This window comes from Corvus kubaryi, unplaced genomic scaffold, assembly GCF_017639235.1.
Source record: "Corvus kubaryi isolate FWS band 111438036 unplaced genomic scaffold, C.kubaryi_AGA036_p1.0 split1-131, whole genome shotgun sequence".
NCBI classification, from domain to species: domain Eukaryota; kingdom Metazoa; phylum Chordata; class Aves; order Passeriformes; family Corvidae; genus Corvus; species Corvus kubaryi.
The window spans coordinates 28,318,119-28,336,505 of record NW_024582073.1 but is presented as its reverse complement, the minus strand read 5'-3'; the positions used below and the strand labels follow the sequence as shown (position 1 = coordinate 28,336,505).

Below are 18,387 nucleotides of genomic sequence, written 5' to 3'. Positions count from 1 at the left end.
CAACTGTTGTGCTTAAAATGCTCTGTAGCTTTCTAACACCCTGCTGGTACCAATCTCCTTAGATACATATTGGAAATGTCTGAGCAGCTCATCTTAAATATGTTCAGGGTTGGTGCTAGAAATTTTCAAAGCAAACATCAAACTCGGTAAATCAGCTCATTATTAATTTATAAAAGAAATGCCTTTTTTTACCGCTTTTCATGCAGTTAGATTTTTTAATGATGTGAAATGTATGTACAGGTGAACAACTTAAAAATTCATCTCTTATTTAGAGATATAAATGATTGATATAAATGAGAGAAAATTGGCCATATTATCCATTATGAGGTTCCCCCAGGCCATATGGAGTAGACTCTGAGGGAGAGGCCACAGTCTAATATTTTCATGGCAGTACAAGCTGGCACTTCAGTGCATGATGAGGAACAGGAATCTGCTGCAATGTGTGCTCTCAGTGACATTTTGATTTTTGGCACTTGTTTGTGTATGTGCAAAAACATCCTGTCTAGTGATAAATAGAGTTTTGCTCCTAATAGAATGCTTGAGTGAGTACAGCGAGGATAAATAAGTTGAAGATCTTGGGTAACTTGGCTTCAACTCTGCTCTCCCTTAGAAAAAATTCTCTTATTTGTGGCTCCATGAATATCACTGGGCTGCCTACAGCAGTACCAACATTAATATATGTCACAATTTTGAAGGATTCAGAGATTGAAACAATATCTGGATAAATTACTAAGTGAATGGATAAATAATTACAAATAGTTAAGGTACCACAGTTCAGCAAGTTAGGTCTCATCAGCTGAGCATGATGATTATTTGCTTGGCTTTAGTCCCCTGTGAGTGCTACAGAAGTCTCTGACTTAAACCACCTTCAACTCAAGCTGAATCACTCAGAAAATTTCAGCTTCTCAAAGGTGTGGTGTAGACACATAATTTTACCAGTGTCTTGGGTTTGTGTAAGTTACTCTGCAATTTCCTAAATAAAGAACAACTTGTTGCAATTTTTTTCCTCCTCATACTTAATTAAGCAATTAATTACAGTGAAAAAAAATAGAGAAATAGAAAAATATGAATAAAAACAATTTAAAAAGAAATCACACATTTACAAAAGCTATGGAAAACTAAGAAACTAAGATAGAAATAGATTGCATTCTCTGCCTTGGCATGGTTAAATGGTTGGGGAAGCTGAACAGAGCTTTTTCGGTATCATTTCTTCTAAGCAATTTATGGTGGGAAAAAGGAATAAAAGGAAAATGTTAAAAAACAGAATATTCTGCAGCTTTTGTGTTGCTATTGCTCTTTTGCTGTAGCTTATACTGCTCCCTTTTTTTACATTTTTGCTCTAAGCAATAGATTTTTCTTTTGGGCCTTTTCACTTCGGTTGAATTCCAAATGGCCATGTTAAATCTTTGAATTTAATTTTGAACCAGAAGACAATGGATTCTGGTAGTCAAAAGAGCACAATACATCTTGATAGTCGTAGTTACCTTTAATAGTACAAAGGGCTCAAGTCAAAAATGGAAATAGTCTCATTTAAAACCACAATGACAGGTAACTACACCTGATTTTAATCATTGTAAAAATGAAGTAAGTTGATATGTAAGATCCTTGATTACTTCTGTAGTTTGGAGTGCAATTTTGTGACAGAAATAAAGTTTTTCTCTCCTAAGGGAGCAGTTACCACAAAGAGTAATAAAATTTTGCATTAGAAACAAAGTCATTCCCCACCCCAATCTGCTATCCAGCAGGAAACTGAGGTTGAAATACAATGAAACACATGCAGATAAATTTTATAGGAACTGGTCCTGTATGTATTTTAAAAAATTGAAACTAATGGAACTCCTTGCATGGTTAAGGACAGATACCTGGCAAGGTGCAGAACTGCATCTTGGGCTATCAGTGCCACTGGTAGAAATTAATATGGAGGAGTTGGTTCCTGCTTTTTCACATCCCCAGTTCAAGGATTGGCTCAGTGGATTTGGTGATTACAGAAAAATACTGCATCGCTGGAGCTGGATGTTTATTTTCTTGCTCATTACCTCTCCATGCTCTACCAGGACAGGTTTAAGGTGTTCAGCAATTGTTTTGATGGTATAAGAGTAGGTTAGAGGGCCTGAAATTCTGGACAATAATGTTCATCTACACAGCAGTTTCACTGGTATTAAGTTCTCCACGCATTTTTGAGAATGATTCACAGTTCATTGATTTTGGTATTTAAAATGTGTTCATTGATATAAATACTCTTCAGACAGTTCACATTGATCTCAATAAAATCTTAAGTTCTCCTTAGGCACTCAGTGAGTTCAGTGTGCTCAAGGAACTTAGTAAACAGAAAAAAAAAAAGAAAAATGAATGAATTACCTGGTTGCTTCCACAGCCTCTCATGAAACCTCCCCTTCAATGCTTTGGTGGAGACAGAGCATTTGAAGTGCAAAGGTAAAGGCTTCAAATCAAAGTTCTGATAAATTGGCAGCTAATACACTAATACACAGCCTTTTTATTTTCCTTTCCAAGCTCTCTGCTCCATCCAACCCAGGAGTGGCACGTTTAAGTAATTCCCAACCTCAAAAGTGGCTGTGTTCTTCACAAAACATGTTGTATTAAATATGCCCATGCAAAACAAGTTATAATGCACCAGTAAAATATCTTTTATTTCAGTAATACATTTTTCAACAATCACCAGGGCCAGCTGTAGTCTAAGTTTAAATAATAAACCAAACACATCCGGAGGATGAGTCAACCAGGCACCTGAAATAGCCCCTGGAAGGGACTCCCTTTTTTATACATTGTCCAAAGGGATCAGTTTGGCATCTACTCCAAATGTCTCAGCTAAGTGGGGTGCAATTGTGTCTTAAGTTTTTTTGTTCATAGTTTTAGGTAGGAAAAATATCTGAAGTTGCTGAATTTATAATAAGCTAAAGCAGGGGGAATTACCTTGTGGTTTCTATCAAGTAAGAGCATGCATGTGGACCTTGCTGTGCCAAGAATATTAATTGGTAGTGACTTGAATGTGCATTTGATAACAAAGTCAATCAAAGTAATTAAATCGTGTGGTATCTGGTGATTGAGTGCACCTAAAACTTCTTTGTTTCACAGATCCATGATTATGCACTGAAAAGCAGTCTTAAGCAAGTAAAGACTATTTCTTGCCATGTTTTAAAAATTAACTTTTGGGTAAAGTCATAGATTTGTAGTGCAAAATTCAATTTTATCCAGATTGCATCTGCCATTGTGGAATTTGCTTATCTCTATGTTTATTTGATTTAATCAGATCTTGCTGTGGTGCAGGCTGGCACACTCCCTGCTGGATTGTGGAATGGTATTGCTGCCTGACTGCTGATGATTTATGCAAGGCTTAAAATATACCACAGAAACTATTAAACTTTGGATTATACATGATGTGTATCATTATTTCTTTAAAACAGATAACTGCAATGCTCTTTGCTATATATGTAATGTAGCAGTACGTTATATTTGTACTCCTGTGTTAATGCTAACTCCCAAAATGATGTACTGAACTCTATTTTACAAAAAAAAAAGGGGAAAAAAGTATTTCTCTGGTTGTGCCTGTATCCTTCTTGGAAAAACAGGGCACTTTGCAACATCCAAATATTGTCTCATCAGATTCTATTTAAAGAGTAATTAACAAACACAAAGAAGAAATAAGTTTTACTTTTGCTGATTATATCTGCAAAGTTCCCGTCCAGAGGAACTCAAAGACCTGCTTTATAGTTTGATGGTCATTTCATGACACCCCACCCCCTTCAGTCACATATTTCTATCTGCAAAAAAAGTAAATGTTACATCTGAAGTCTTAGGACAAATTCTTATCATGTTCATCACAAAATGTAAGGGCAGTCTGAAAAGCCACTTAGTTCTAATACAGGAAGGTGGCACTTGCTAAACTTAATATCATTTACTAGTTTTTAAGTCTGTAATTTACACTCATGTTAATGCATTCTAAATATTATCCTGCTTAGCTGTTTTTTCTGGTGAAGATGAAAGTGGTTTGTTTGATGTGTGCAAAGAATTGACTACAGAAAATGGTAAATTAATTGGAAGATGTCAGCTCAGGAGAATGTTTTTGACATGAGGGCTCTGAAGCTGTTAACAAACAGACCAACTCATTTGTCTCATCATGAAATGAAAATAAAAATCACAACATTATGATAAAATCTTGACTAGGAAATACCTGCAAGACTCTTTGAAGCCTTGGGTTCTTTTCTTGCCTGGGCTTTGGCACTATGATAAATGCAAGCCACGCTGCACAGAACTGGAAGTGAAATAGGCTCTATGCAGAACAGATGGATCAGGGCTAAGGCAGGGATGTGCACTGCAGATGAGAACAGATTAATACCACAAGGGGAGACTGGAGGAAAACTGGAAAGGTGGGGGCATTTGAACTAATTCATGAATCATTTCCAACTGATAGCTATACCTTCAGGCACAGTGAATAATATGAAGGAAGCATATTTAAAATTTTATAAGTTTATTTTAATAAAGATTAGAATAAAGAGCCATAATTTTGGATGATTAAAAAACCATCCTGTATTTCCCCATCCCAAAATGTACCTTTGTGATTTAAATATCACAGTGTGCACTGGGACACGAATTGCTGTTTGAAAAACCCATGGCAGACTCATGGAGTTGGCACAAAGCTTTTGGGAATGGATTTTTTTTGGAAGAGTTCTGTGATCTTTGTGCTCCTCCACTTGAATCCAAGCCACAGAGATGCAGCTCTGCTGTGTCTGGAGACACAGTCTGATTTCTAGATCTCATTCAGATGTCTCTCCAAGTCTTTATCTTATCCAAATAGCCTTCAGTCTTATGAGGTTCCCAAAGCTGTGCCAGGGCAAGTAAATGTAGATTTAAAGAGCTTTGAACAAGATCTTCAGTCCTGTGTTACAGAACAAGGCTTTCAACAGAGATATTTCACATCACTAGGTTACTTTACTGTTGCTAATGGATATTTTACTGTGGGGCAGACAAACGCATAAAAAGAAAAAAGTCCAAATAAAATTAAAATTATTTTAACAAGATTTTAACATAAAACCATCAGAAACAATGAAGATATTTGAGGGATATGTAACTTCCTTGTATCAGTGAAGGTATCGGTTTTTCTTATGGGTTGAAAAGTATGATTCCACATCTAAGAACGTCAAAAATCCTTCATTTTGCAAAGCTCAGAGTGTGTGGATGGGCCTGATCACTTGTGTTAATAATGAACATGGTTCATAAGAGGAAAAAGAAACTGAGAAAAGGAAATGTACAGATAAATGTGTGGCTGTTCTGCGTTCCTGCTATGACTGCTCAGCAGATAATTTCCAAGCTATAGAGGAGACCGTGAAACACTTGACAGTGAATGAAGATTCTGAGAGAAATGTAAAGAAGATGGGTAGTTCTGTTTGCTAGTAAGGAAGTCATCTACGTGGGTTTCTGTTCACCAGTGCAGAAGATGTATTATTCCTCTGGTATAAAATTCTTTTATTCCAGGCAAAGCTCAGTGAGAGCAGAGAAAGGTATCAAATGGCTCACTTGCTTAGAACTTGATTCTCATCCTGATGATTTCATGATTTCATTGCAGGTTGCAAATCTGGCCTGCTCTATCTCCAATAATGAAGAAGGTGTGAAGTTGGTCCGTATGGCAGCCACACAGATTGATAGTCTGTGCCCACAGGTGAGTTAAGATTCCTGCTAAAAAGTACTTGAGAACTTTTTTAGCACTTAAAAGCATCAGAAGAAGAGCACAGCCTTGTCTGTGTCATGAGATTGTTGCCTCATTTCCACAAACTGTGAAAAATGCACCCATGTCTTAAGACCCTTCATATCAAATGCGTTGTAATGCTGTATTTTCAACGCAGTCCATAAAACCTATTTGCTCTTTCCCTTGCAAAAAAAAAATTGCCACTCTTCTTCTAACAAATGGGTTTGACTAACAGGTAATTAATGCTGCACTCACGTTGGCTGCCAGACCCCAGAGCAAAGTAGCCCAGGACAACATGGATGTGTTTAAGGACCAGTGGGAGAAACAGGTGCGAGTTCTCACTGAGGCTGTCGATGACATCACTTCAGTGGATGATTTCCTCTCTGTTTCAGGTACTGGGATCAAGGGACTTTTCTAAAAATATCCACCTAAATTAAAGTATTGGGTCAGGGTGGACAAAAGCTATAATTACTAAAGCATTATCAACCTATTAGTCCATTTCTATCGGAATGCTGATCTTCTGTACTCAGTAGGAGCAGCCATGCCATGTCAATTAATCCCTGGTAGCATAGTTGGCTTTTCACCTCCCAGAAAATAGTATCCTGTTTGTGCTTCTGTTCCTAGAGACTCTTTGTTTCAACTCAGGCACAAAGTAGGGTTTTGGTCACTTTTTAAAAATGCGTTCAAGACCTGTGACAGGCTGAGAGTATTTGTAGAAATTGTTAGAATCCTTGTGCAGTTGTGGGCAAGATGAGGAAAAGTTAACTTTACAGAATCGTGGGGTGGTTTGGTTGGGAGGGTAAAGAAGGGGTGGAGAAGAGGACACTGACCCTGGGCTGCAGTCTTTTCTCCATCCTCCTGGTAAAGTGCTTCAGCTTGTGGCAGAGTGTATTGTTACAATATGCTCATACCCAGTGAATGCTGTAATTGCAAGGTAGTGCATGGCTTGGGTTAATTTCTGCTGCAGAAAACTCACGTTCCTACTTCACTTAGAAGGGTGAATTTCACTTTGTGGGTAAGGACATAGAGAGTGCCAAGAGGGCTTTGCTCACTCGAATTGCTCAGAAGGGCCAGACTTCATGAGGTAGTCTGGCTGAAATACTGTGTTTCATTCTACAGTATTTTCCTTGATGTTTCCTAAATTTTCTAATAGAAGTTTGTGAGAAAAAAAAATATTGGAAGAAAAGTATATTTATCCTTTAAAAACACTCCTTAATTTTCTTTTTTTGCCCTTTTTATCTTGTTTGGTTGTATCCTGCTACTCTTATTAACAGGGAAATGGTTTGGTTTAGTTACTTACACTCCTCTGTTCAACAACCCAGCGAGTGTTCCCTGCAAGCCATGACAGGAAAATGAAAATGAGCTCTGTGAATAAAAGGGTACTTCAGAATATGGGAGAACATTGATTTTTATTTGAGATTTGAAGCTGACAAACACTTTCTGGCAGAACTAGTTCTAAGTGAAAGGGGTGATGAGGCTGTAAACTTCAGACCCAGTCCACATGCCGGTGTTGGCAATCTGGCTCAAATGTCCATTTTCTTGTTTTTTTTGAGGACTCTGCTTACTCCAAGTGCTTGTATCCATAAACAAGAAGTAATTTGAATGGATGATGGGGTTTTTCATTTCTTTTTCTCAAATCTTAATTCTTTCTAACAGGGTTTTGACTTAGATCCAAACTTTCCAAGGTGGCTGAGAAGTATTATTTCTGTTAAGTTTAGAGTGTGTTTTTTTCCTAATTCTTTGCATAGACATCTCTGTTAAACATGAGGAAACAGAAAGCCTGTTGCTCTTGCTATAAGTTTGGAAGCCTCAGCTTACACAGGGTGTTTTTATTTTTGGATGTTAAAGCAGTGAAGCATTCAAAATGCCACTATCTGGTTAAACGTACCTCCTGAAATGACACCTCCTCCTCTTCATATTGACTCTCACATTTGATGTTATGTTTTAATAACATGGTGGCTACCAAAAGAAAGCTGACCATAATTTTAATAAGTTATTTTATAATAAGTTATATTCCAAATGCGCTGTCCAAATCCATACATCACTTCTTGTTGGGCAAAATTTGTTTGTGCCATGGTAAAAGCAATTGGTGAAGTGGAAACAGTGAAGAAAAATTTTAACAAAGCACTGCTTTTTCATTCTGAGTAGGGAGCGTTTTAAACAAAGAATTTTGCTCTGCAAGTTACTCAGATTCACAGCTCAGGGGACTCTCAGTTTCCATCCAAAGTTGTTGCAGAGTAAAATTCGCATCATGTAAAACATTTCTGAAACCCTCAAATGATCCAACCTTGGAATTTGTAACGGTGAAGCTTAGTGAGTCATTCTTTTTAGTGGCAAAGGATAATTAACAAAAAACAGTTGGTGAACTGATTAATTCTCTTTTACTACTACTACAAATAACATTTCAATTTCAGTTTAGGTACGTCTCTAGCAGAAAATCAAGTTGCTGTTTAGAGTTACTGAGTTTCTCAGATTGAGTTTAGTCAGATATGAAGTTCAGTTCTGGTTTTACTAAAGTTATTTTTGACTCTACTGACTGATGGGAAATAATACCTGACCTAGTCAAAATCTTCTTCATGCTTTCACATAATTTGTATGTGAGAATACTACATAAATTATGATACTGCAGCACATGAGAGCAGACGGCCTGATTCAGAGGCACAAAAATAACAATGCAGCTCCCAAGAATCCGATAAAAGTGCTTCATATCACCTCCTCTGAGCAGAGTCACTGTTGTCAACTCTGGCTTCAGAATATGCACAGTCACATATAATTTTAGTGTGTGTTATTAGAAATTCCCAGCTTATCTCTGGCATAGATGGAGTGAGGGAGATGAACTGCTCATGCCCAGGTTCTGTGCTATCTACAAAGGCCACTGCTGTTGTCTTTTCAATATGATTTATGTTCTTTTCTGACTTACTGAGGCAAAAAATGAGCCAAACATAATAAACATTTATGGGAGAGTGTAAATTCACCTTCAGAAAATTGCCCAACTGTTTATTAGAGAATCTACAAAATATTTGACTGCTTTCCCCTTTGCATTAATTTTAATTACAATTTCATTATGATAAAATTCAGTGTGATGTTTGAGATATTAATGTGACTGGTTTTCAAGGAAATTCAGGTTGGGTCTCACAGCAGAGGAAGGATGATGTAACCCAGTCCCTAGTAAAGATAAATATCACACTGATTTTTACTATTATGTGACAGTATCACAGAAGGGCATCTGTTTTGCAGCCTGGATAAAGATATATATATATATCAATTTTTTAACATACTGACATTTGCCCAAATCAGTAAGCTTTGCTATGAGGAAGAACAAATTAAATGAGCTGTATTTTCCCCTCCATCCCAGAAAACCACATCCTGGAAGATGTGAATAAGTGTGTGATTGCTCTGCAAGAGGGGGATGTGGATACGCTGGACAGAACCGCAGGTGCCATCCGGGGCCGTGCTGCCAGAGTCATTCACATCATCAATGCAGAGATGGAAAACTATGAGACTGGGGTTTACACTGAGAAGGTGCTGGAAGCTACCAAACTGCTCTCTGAAACTGGTAAGTTTGTTGAAATGCTGAAAGAATTTTTGAAATACTCTTATTTAGTCATTCAAAATTTTCAGTTAATTCTCTGAGATCCGTAACTCAGAGGGAAATCTGTACTTGAAAACAAGATATAAACAAATAAATTCATGGCCATGAGTGTGATTTTTATTCTCTACTCAATGCTGTTGCAGAAGTCATACTGACAGGAGCCATATAAGAGAAGAGATTCAGTAACACATCCAGACTAGGCCACTACATCAAAGCTTCTATGATTTGAATAAATAATACACAGCCTTTTCTTCTGAGTCGATTGATTGTGTATTATGTGTCTCCAGAAAATCATTGCAAACATTACTCTTTAGTCTGTGCAGGTGAATGTACTCGTTGATGACTGAAGTGTTGCTAAACAAAACAACTGAACTTTTCATTGAAAAATACATATAAGCAACTGAAAATGTACCACCTGACTGAAAAAAATAAAAAAGTCTGCTAGATTGTATGAAATATGTAGAGTATATAAAAGTAGAAAAGTCTTCTAGATTGGTAGACTGGGAAGAAATATTCTTTTTTTTTCAATCTGTTTTTGCCTTGACAGAGCTGGGATTGGATTCATCTCAGTGTAGGTGATTAGGTCTGTGCTGGTCATTTTAAAGCCCTTTATATCAGTGCTCTCAATAATTCAGTGCAGGCAGTGCTACCAAGTGCTCTCATCTAAAAGCAGTGGGTTTGGGTGGGTTTGGGTGAATCATGCTCTGAATTTCGTTGACTTCACAGACTGGGTCTCCACGCACTGATCAGGTGCCCCTGGTAGGATAAAGATGCACGAATTGTGGGTGTCTGGAAGCGTCTGAGCTGATCCTCCCCTGCCTGATTGCACTTGTTCATCTGGGGTTTAAAACCATGAGGATTATTTTAGAAGGAACAAAGGAAAATTGCACCAGTTCAGGACACATCCAATTTGACTTTCAGACAGCCCAGGAATTGCCCCGTGAGATGGAAAAGCAAAAACTATTGTAGATCTGCAGTCTCTGTATTTGCTTAGAGAACAGGAATCAACAAAATGAGCTAAAAAAGCCTGATTTTGGGATGATTAAATATTACTTGTGGTATTGTAGCCCCCAGCTTAATGTCAGTCTATTTTTTCCTACCCAACACGAGATCAGTGGAATAAGTACTGTAAATTTAGCTTCTTTTTAAAAGTTTATGAGCTGGTTTTATGAATCCACAGAAGGAAAATAATCTCTTCAGTTTACATGATAAACATATTTTGCTGCACTCTTGTGTTAAAGTCATCTTTTGGTCAAGAAGGGGCTATGAAGAATTCTTTCTACCATTAAGATTTCTTTATTAAACAAAACAAAATGTATGCTCAGGCTTTTTATTGAGCTAAAATTTGTGACCCAACATTCTATAACTTTTTTTATTAAAAATTTTTCAACAGGCAACTATAAAGTGCTGTTCTATAGATCAGTAATACACACAGAAAATACTTATATTCCATATTGAATTCACTTTTTGATACAATTCGAATTATAACTAAGTGCTATAAACTCTGGACTGAGTGCATCTTGACAACATCAATGTGTTAATGCTGGGATTCAATAGGTAAGAACAAGTCCCTGTTCCTCCAAGTCAAAATTATTACTTATTTTTTTCTTTTATAAAGTGTAAATAAACTTGTGAGTATTAAAAAAAAATAAAATATTATGTTTACAATATTAAGAACTTTGTATCATGTACAAATTGTGTAGCAGTAGTTCAGGAGACAGAATGGGCCCAAATTCAATGAAGCTGATGAAGCTTAAACAATTTCTGCCAGTTGTGAAAGTGGATAATTAATATTAGAGCACAATCTCTATCTGCAGCTTTTCAGGCCATTTACAAAGGCATTGATTATTATTTCTCTAGGAATAAAAAAAGTAGAATTTACTGACTCATTTCATCGCCTTAGAATAAAGTGGTTAAAATGGAATTTAGACCCCCCCTGTGCTGTTCTGGAATCACCATCCTTGGAAGTGTTCAAAAACGCTGTGGATGTGGCACTTGGGGACAGGGTTTAGTGGTGAACACGGTGGTGCTGGGGGAATGGTTGGGTTCGATGGTCTGGGAGGTGTTTTCCAACCTCAGTGATTCCATGATCTGGAATGTATGAATGCATACATTTATTTTTATATTTTTTCAATTCATCACCACTCCTCAATCACTATGAGTTCCTGCCCAGATTTTACCAAACACTCAGGAATGATGCCAGTGATTTATTTGGATTCAGGTTCCACCCACAGATGTGCACATCAAATCTCTGTGAGAAGCACAGTCATGAACATCTCACTGTTTTCATATTTATTCCTTCTTTTTTGTTGTTTTTTTAATTGACCTTAATTTAATTTTAGATGAAGTGCTTTTGGAAGCTGGAAAAAATGTAGCTAAATGATAATGGAAAGGAAATAAGCACTTTACCTTCCTCTTATAATTATTATTTACTTTTAACTGTCAGCTCAGAAAAGGAAAGCCTCTGTTAAGCCTCTTCTTCCAGAGATTTCACTGTGTTCTATCAGTATTAGGTTGGATCCACAGTGGAGAAATATGGATACAGTGTTTTGGAAAGACAAACACCTTGCTAATGGTTTTTTTAGGGGAGAAAAAATTAATCTCTCATGAAAATGACGTTGATAGTTTCTGAGGAATGGAAACTACAAACACTGCTTTAATAACCAGTCTCACCTCCAAGTTTTATTTGTTTGTCATTTTAATTTGCAGCCTTTGGAATATATGGGGTGGTTTTTTTAGTGTTTCAGTGCTTTGTTGCCTGTGCTTGTCTCACAAACTGCCTTTAAAGCCAAGTACTTGGTAGAGGCTGGGTTCTTATCTCTGGCAGCAGTATTAAGAGTGACAGACTGGTTGATGTCCTTTTAAAATTGAGTACTTCCATTTTCCTTTAAAAACCATAACAAAAACTCAGATCTCACTTGCTGATTTTCTTATAAATCCAAGATGAAACCTATAAAACCAGAGTCCATAGGGCTCACTGGGAACAAACACTAAACTCATAGATTTTAGTGGATGTTACTTGTGCAGGAGTAAACTAGAGCTTCAAGGTTCAATTTTTTTGGTTGATTGATTGTTTTTGAGGTGTTTTTTATTTGTTTCCTTGTGGTTTTTTTGTTTTGTTTTGGTTGGTTGGTTGACAGTTTTTTTCAGGGCTCTCTCTTAAATGCTGCATTGGTATTCAGATTTGTGGAAAGCTGTGAAATTATCCTGTTGCAAGTTGTCCATGACGAAAAAAATAAAAGGAGAGAAGGGTGGAAAGGAAAAGAGAAGAAAGAAAAAGTTAAAAACAAGGATAAAGGCAAAAAGAAAGGGAAGGAGTAAGAGGAAACAGAGTAGAATTTCTGTTTGAATATTGAGATCTCTCATCCTGCTCAGTACCCAGAGTGACCAAGGCCAGCTGAGACTCTCCCGTTGCCTTCACCGAGGAGGACACTGAAGTGTGCTCAGCAATTATCTCAGAAGCTCTAAAAGCTGAAGGCAAGAAACCCATGTTTCTGAACAAGTAAAAAGAATTGTCCCTAGAAAGAAATCAAGGAACAGGCAATGAGTCCAGATGCTGTTTTTCAAGATTTTTGAGGTTCCAGAAGGAGGGAAAAAGAAAAAAAAAAAAGCTGTGACATTCTTTAAAGGTCAAGAGGATTGGATTTAAGCTGGGAAAAATGGAGTAGACTTTGCAGGGCTGTGGTAAAAGGAAGTGAGTGGGAAATGAAAGTGAAAAGAGCAGAACAAGTCGGACCAGAACTGCCTGGGAAAGGCTGTGAAAACTTCCCAACCTTTTTTTTTTTTTTTTTTTTTGCTTCAGTTTGCACTGGGCTGCCTGGAAACCATCCTGGAACAGCAAGTACCATACTGCTTGGGTTACTCCTGTGAAGGACACTGGAAATTTGAAATTGTCTGATTCACACCAGAAATTTGAGTTTCAGCTTTTTAGCATGTTTTAAAAATATCCCAGTAACTTTGTAACTCGCTGGTTTTAAGTAGGTCACTCCGACTTCTGTTTTGACACAAATTTTTTATTGTGTCTTTATCAGAATGGACTAAAGCTGAAAATCAGCATTACTGGCAATTCAGCAATAGGCCTGTGAGAGTTTTATCAGTGTGAGTAGGGCAAACTTTAAAGATATTTATCACTAGGAAAAGGCAGCTCAGTGATGTTATCAAAGCTAATACTAAATGTGGGAAAGATGGATTTTTCAGCAGTGATATGAAGGGAAACAAAATGTAGCAGCAAGAAGATAAATTTAAGCATAGCTGTAATCAAAAAAACCCCATATTGAATCTGAGGGAGAGCTAAAAGATGCAAAATGGAGCCTATTTAAAAAATAAATGATGTTAAATTCATGTTTTATGGGAGTTCAGGTAGTTACAGTAAAACTTATGGGTACCATCATCCTGAGAAGATGAGATCATTTATCCTGGAGTTTTGATCAAATGATGACTTTTATTCTGCAAAGTACTGTAGCATTTTCTTTAAAGTTTTGCTAAACTGAAATCCAAAGGTCAAGGTGTCACCACCACCAACAACAGAAAAATTAATGCATTATTAAAGAAAAGGTATTTTACAAAAGGACCAGAGAACACCCAAGATTCTGTTCCACTATTGCTTGGTTCAATCCAAAGAATTTTTAACCAGAGAAATTCTGATCAATATACAGAAGAGTACACTAAGAAATCATACAAAATGCATTATAAAGCAATTAAAGGAGACCTAAGAGAAGAATAGATCACCACTGCGGCTCAAAGCTGAAATGCTAGTTCTTTTTCTCTCCACTTTTAGAGTTTAAAAATGGAACACAGTACTAAAGGAGAATATAATGTAATTGATTTAGATTTTTAAAGCTTTTCCTAATGTCCTGCACATGCAGCTGTTTGGCAAATGGGTAACCATGGGGTGAGTGTTAAGGCCTTTGATGGATTAAGAGCTGGTGACAAAGCACAAGCAAAGCACAAGTGGTCATTTCTCAGCAGGCAGAAAGGGAAATCCTGTGACACTTCAGGGTCAGCACCGTGGTTGGTGTTCGATGCATTAATTAACAGGTGAATAGGCAGCAGCAAGATTTGCCAAAAGGAAAATGCTGTGTGGGCTGGTTGGGAGAGAGAAATGAGACTAAAAGATATTTTTATTTAATTTCTCTAGGTAAATGGAGTAATTAAATCTATATTATCCACATTGACAGGAAGGTTCTGAGTTAATTCATCCTCTCAGAAAAAATTGTGGCATTGAAATGGGCAGCTGAGAAAAGATACTTTTTCCATGCACAGCAGCCCTCACATCAGGGCTGAGTATGTTAGGCTGTGCTCAGAGCAAGATATTCACTGAATATCCCAAGTATGTATTTCCACTTTGTTCTCCACAACCTAAAGATCTTCCAGAAATGGAAGAAGGTCAAGATAAGGATTACTCCTTAATCAAAGAAAATTCAAGACTTAGATGCGCATTAACTCAGTGAGAGTTTGAAAAATACGAGGATTATCTATTTTGGGTGTGCCAGACACCTTATATAATGAATAGTTGGTTAATATAATAGACATTCCCATTTTCATAAACCATTATTATTTAGTTGCTGTTCAAATCTGTTCTCAAAAACATTTCATGCTCTTAAAAGCCACTTTTTGAAATAAGGAGGGTGGTGGTGGTAGAAGTAGAAAGAAATTTACTGGGTCTGGAAAATAAGGCAGAGAAATGGAATGAATATCCATCCACCAACTCCAACAGAATGTTTTGTGAATACAAGTGTGAATTGTACAATAATGTTTTAAAATAAAAGCACTGGTCTTCCTTGCATCCCCTTGCCTACACACACCTACATATTGATATACACAAACTTACAACGAAGCCAGGGAGGGTGGTTTGCTTGTTACATAACCCACTTTGTGTCCAACAGCATGAGACTGCTTTCTTGAGGGAATTTTGTGAAGAGTTTGCTTTTATTTGAAATATTAATGCGAAGGGAGTTCTTTTTGGCAGGAATAATATTTTGGGGGTGCTCACTGTGTGTAGTCTTGCACAGGTAGACAGGAGAGTGAGACAGCTGAAACTGGTGAGTCAGAAATGTCCCTGCAGCCGACATCTGTTACCCTCCTCTGTCCACTTTGGGATGTACCTGTCCTTAATGCCATGCTGGCCAGGAGGCAAACAGCACTTACCTGGCTTCTCCCCTGACATTTATCTTTCTGTGCATGGCAATTCAGTCGGGACAAAGTTTGAAGGTGTGTTTTTGTCTCTTGTGTGTGTGTGTGTGTGTGTGTGTCCCTGTCTCCCAACACTTGGTAATGGTGCTCCAGACATCTCATTAATTTCTGTAATGTCCATCTCATTGTCCACCTGGACTGCACATGAGCAAATACATTTCTCCCATTCCCATGCCAATCTGCTTGGTTGCATAAACCCACAGATAATGTTGGAGCCTTCTGGGAAGTGCCAGAAGACTTAACACAAATGGGCCAAAGGGCCAGGACTTGGTCATAAATTCAAGGAAACCCGGGAACATTGTTTTTACAGGCTGTGGCCAAATCAGTGTTTGGCAGTGAAGGCTGATTCTTCCTGAAAGTCTTGTGTTCGCTGCAAACTGCTATAGGGTGTGGATATTCATTATTTTATATCTGACTTTTAACCATTTCATCGGGAGAAAAGTGAATCAGTAAATAGCAGGAAGGGAGAAGATGGTCCTGTGCATTGGACGGTGATGTTCCATCCTTCTCGGTGCCATAGCACTCTGCCCTAATTTTGTTTTTCCTATTTCCTGAGTCACCAGTGTGAGACACATGGGGTTTGATACCCAAAACCGAGCTGGGGAAGGGTCTGGAGCACCAGGAGCAGCTGAGGGAGCTGGGAAAGGGGCTCAGGCTGGAGCAAAGGAGGCTCAGGGGGGACCTTGTGGCTCTGCACAAGTCCCTGACAGGAGGGGGCAGCCGGGGGGGTCGGGCTCTGCTCCCAGGGAACAGGGACAGGAGGAGAGGGAACGGCCTCAGGCTGGGCCAGGGGAGGGTTTAGAGTGGGATACTGGGGAAAGTTTTCTCCACCCAAAGGCTTGTCCAGCCCTGGACAGGGGTGAAGTCCCCATCCCTGGAGGGATTTAAAGCCATGTAGATGTGGCACTTGGGGACATGGGTTAACGGTGGCCTTGGCAGTGCTGAGTTAAGGGTTGGACTCCATGATCTGAGGGATGTTTTCCAAGCCAAACAATTCTGTGATTCTATGATACATTATGTAATATTTCAGTAGACTTTTATAAACCTTTTTCTTTTCAATTAGCAATATAGTAGTCATGACTGAAATGTAAATTATATGATATGAGACCAGGACTTAAAAACATTTCGTGAAATATATAGAACCTTCTGATAAGGAATGTGCCGTTCTTCTAGAAACAGACTTTGACAAACACTTCGAGCTAAATAAGGTATCCTTATTCATCCTTCAGATGAAACCGAGCAACTGTGCTGTCTTTGACAGAGGATGTCAGATAAACCTTAGGAATTATCTTTTAAACACCTGTTTTAAATACTTGAACTTCCCAGTAGACTGCATTCTTTCTTCAGTTAAGTAAATTAATGAATTATTTAAATAAAAAAATAAATTCAAAACCCCGAAAAATCAACTGAAGAAATTTCATCCAGAGCCCTGAAATTTTTAAGCTGTTAACTTTGTGAATTTTTTATACTAAAACCTCTTAAATCTGGATAATGGCTGAGCTTTTTTTCTAACAGAGCATCTTTTTTATTTTTGCAATGTAATGGATCATTCATGGATTTTTTTCGTTTTACTCTCTCCTGGTAACCTTAAGTTCACAATCCTGCCAGTCACTCTAGATAATTTTCTTATGTGACACAAATGACTCTGATGTTCAGGAGAAGTACAGACATTCTCAGGGATCCTGAAACTTTTAGCAGTGTACTGGTCCAAACCTTTAGACTGCCATATCATTCTTGGATAATCTTACCCACATCAGACCAGATTTTTATAACCATTTAAGGGCTACTTAGATAAGGTGATTGGCACCTTAAATGATGGGTCTGATCTCTGAACATGGCATGGGGAAAATCAGTTTTCTCAAGGACAGGTACAAATGCTTAAATGGATCCAGAGCTATCAGGGCCAGCCAGAGGGCACATCTGGGTGCAGTGGGGTACAGGAGAGCAGTCACTTCTCTGCAGCTCAAGTGTCTGGTTTGTCTGAGGACAGTCTGGCTCCAGGAAACAACCCCTGGTCTTTGAGAAGGGTGCTTCCCTTGGATCCAAATCCCTGGATACTAGAAAGAGTCGAGTAGGTGCTCATCTTTTGAAAGTGAAGCTCTGAGAAATAGCTCTGCTGGTGCCATTCAAAAATAGCCAGACAAATGCCCCAAAGATGAGACCTCTGGGAACCCTTCCATGCCAGTGACATTGGGATGGAAAGGAGTCTTGTGGTGCTCTGCCTGATTCAGAGTCAAAAGTGTTCCAGGACTGGGTGCACAAATGGGGTTGATTTATGCCTAAGCTTGGTTGTCTAAAGCAGACATCTGGTCTAAGCCAAACACCTCCCTCTCTGTTCAGTGGGCAGAGGAAAATCAGAATTTTATCCAGTTGAACTTGAGTCTTTAAAGTAGGCTAGGTGTGATTAATTGTCTATGGAAGCATCTACTGTTCTCTGTCTGGTATAAGGAAAGAGGTTTAAAGCTTTCAGTTGTATGAAGTGGGACAAAACCAAACCAAATTTCCCGACTCCCATTAATGCTGCTAAGAATTAGAAACCCATGCACCTGGAGGGTCCTTGACCTTTATTGCTTTTTTTGTGTCTTAATTATCCCTTTCTACATTTCTGAACATTCACATCTACTTAAGATTCTGAGGAATTCAAGTTCCTAAATAATAAGGCCATAAAAGTGCAATAAATCAGCAAGGCATTCATTTAATCTTGCATATTAATGAAACTTTTTGTTCTAATGCTACGAACAAGAACGCCCAAACATTTTAAATTTTTTTATCTCAATAATTTTATTAGGTAACTTAACATTTCCCTCTCTGTCAGGGATCTTATTGTTCCCATATCACTAAACAAAATTTGCAGTGATGCTTCTAAGTACAGAAATTGCAGTACAAACTGATTGCCATAGGA

The 18,387-nt window shown here is 38.0% G+C and overlaps 1 protein-coding gene across 4 annotated transcripts in view; it reads left to right on the top strand.

Annotated features, from left to right (window-relative positions):
* The window catches only part of CTNNA2 (catenin alpha 2), a 462,234-nt gene that overhangs the window by 394,172 nt on the left and 49,675 nt on the right, over window positions 1-18,387 (top strand). For all 4 annotated transcript variants that reach the window (XM_042053728.1, XM_042053726.1, XM_042053727.1 and 1 more), the window contains 3 exons: window positions 5,582-5,674; window positions 5,937-6,093; window positions 9,057-9,257. In XM_042053728.1, the coding sequence (XP_041909662.1) occupies window positions 5,582-5,674; window positions 5,937-6,093; window positions 9,057-9,257 (451 nt within the window). The remainder of the gene's footprint in view (window positions 1-5,581; window positions 5,675-5,936; window positions 6,094-9,056; window positions 9,258-18,387) is intronic.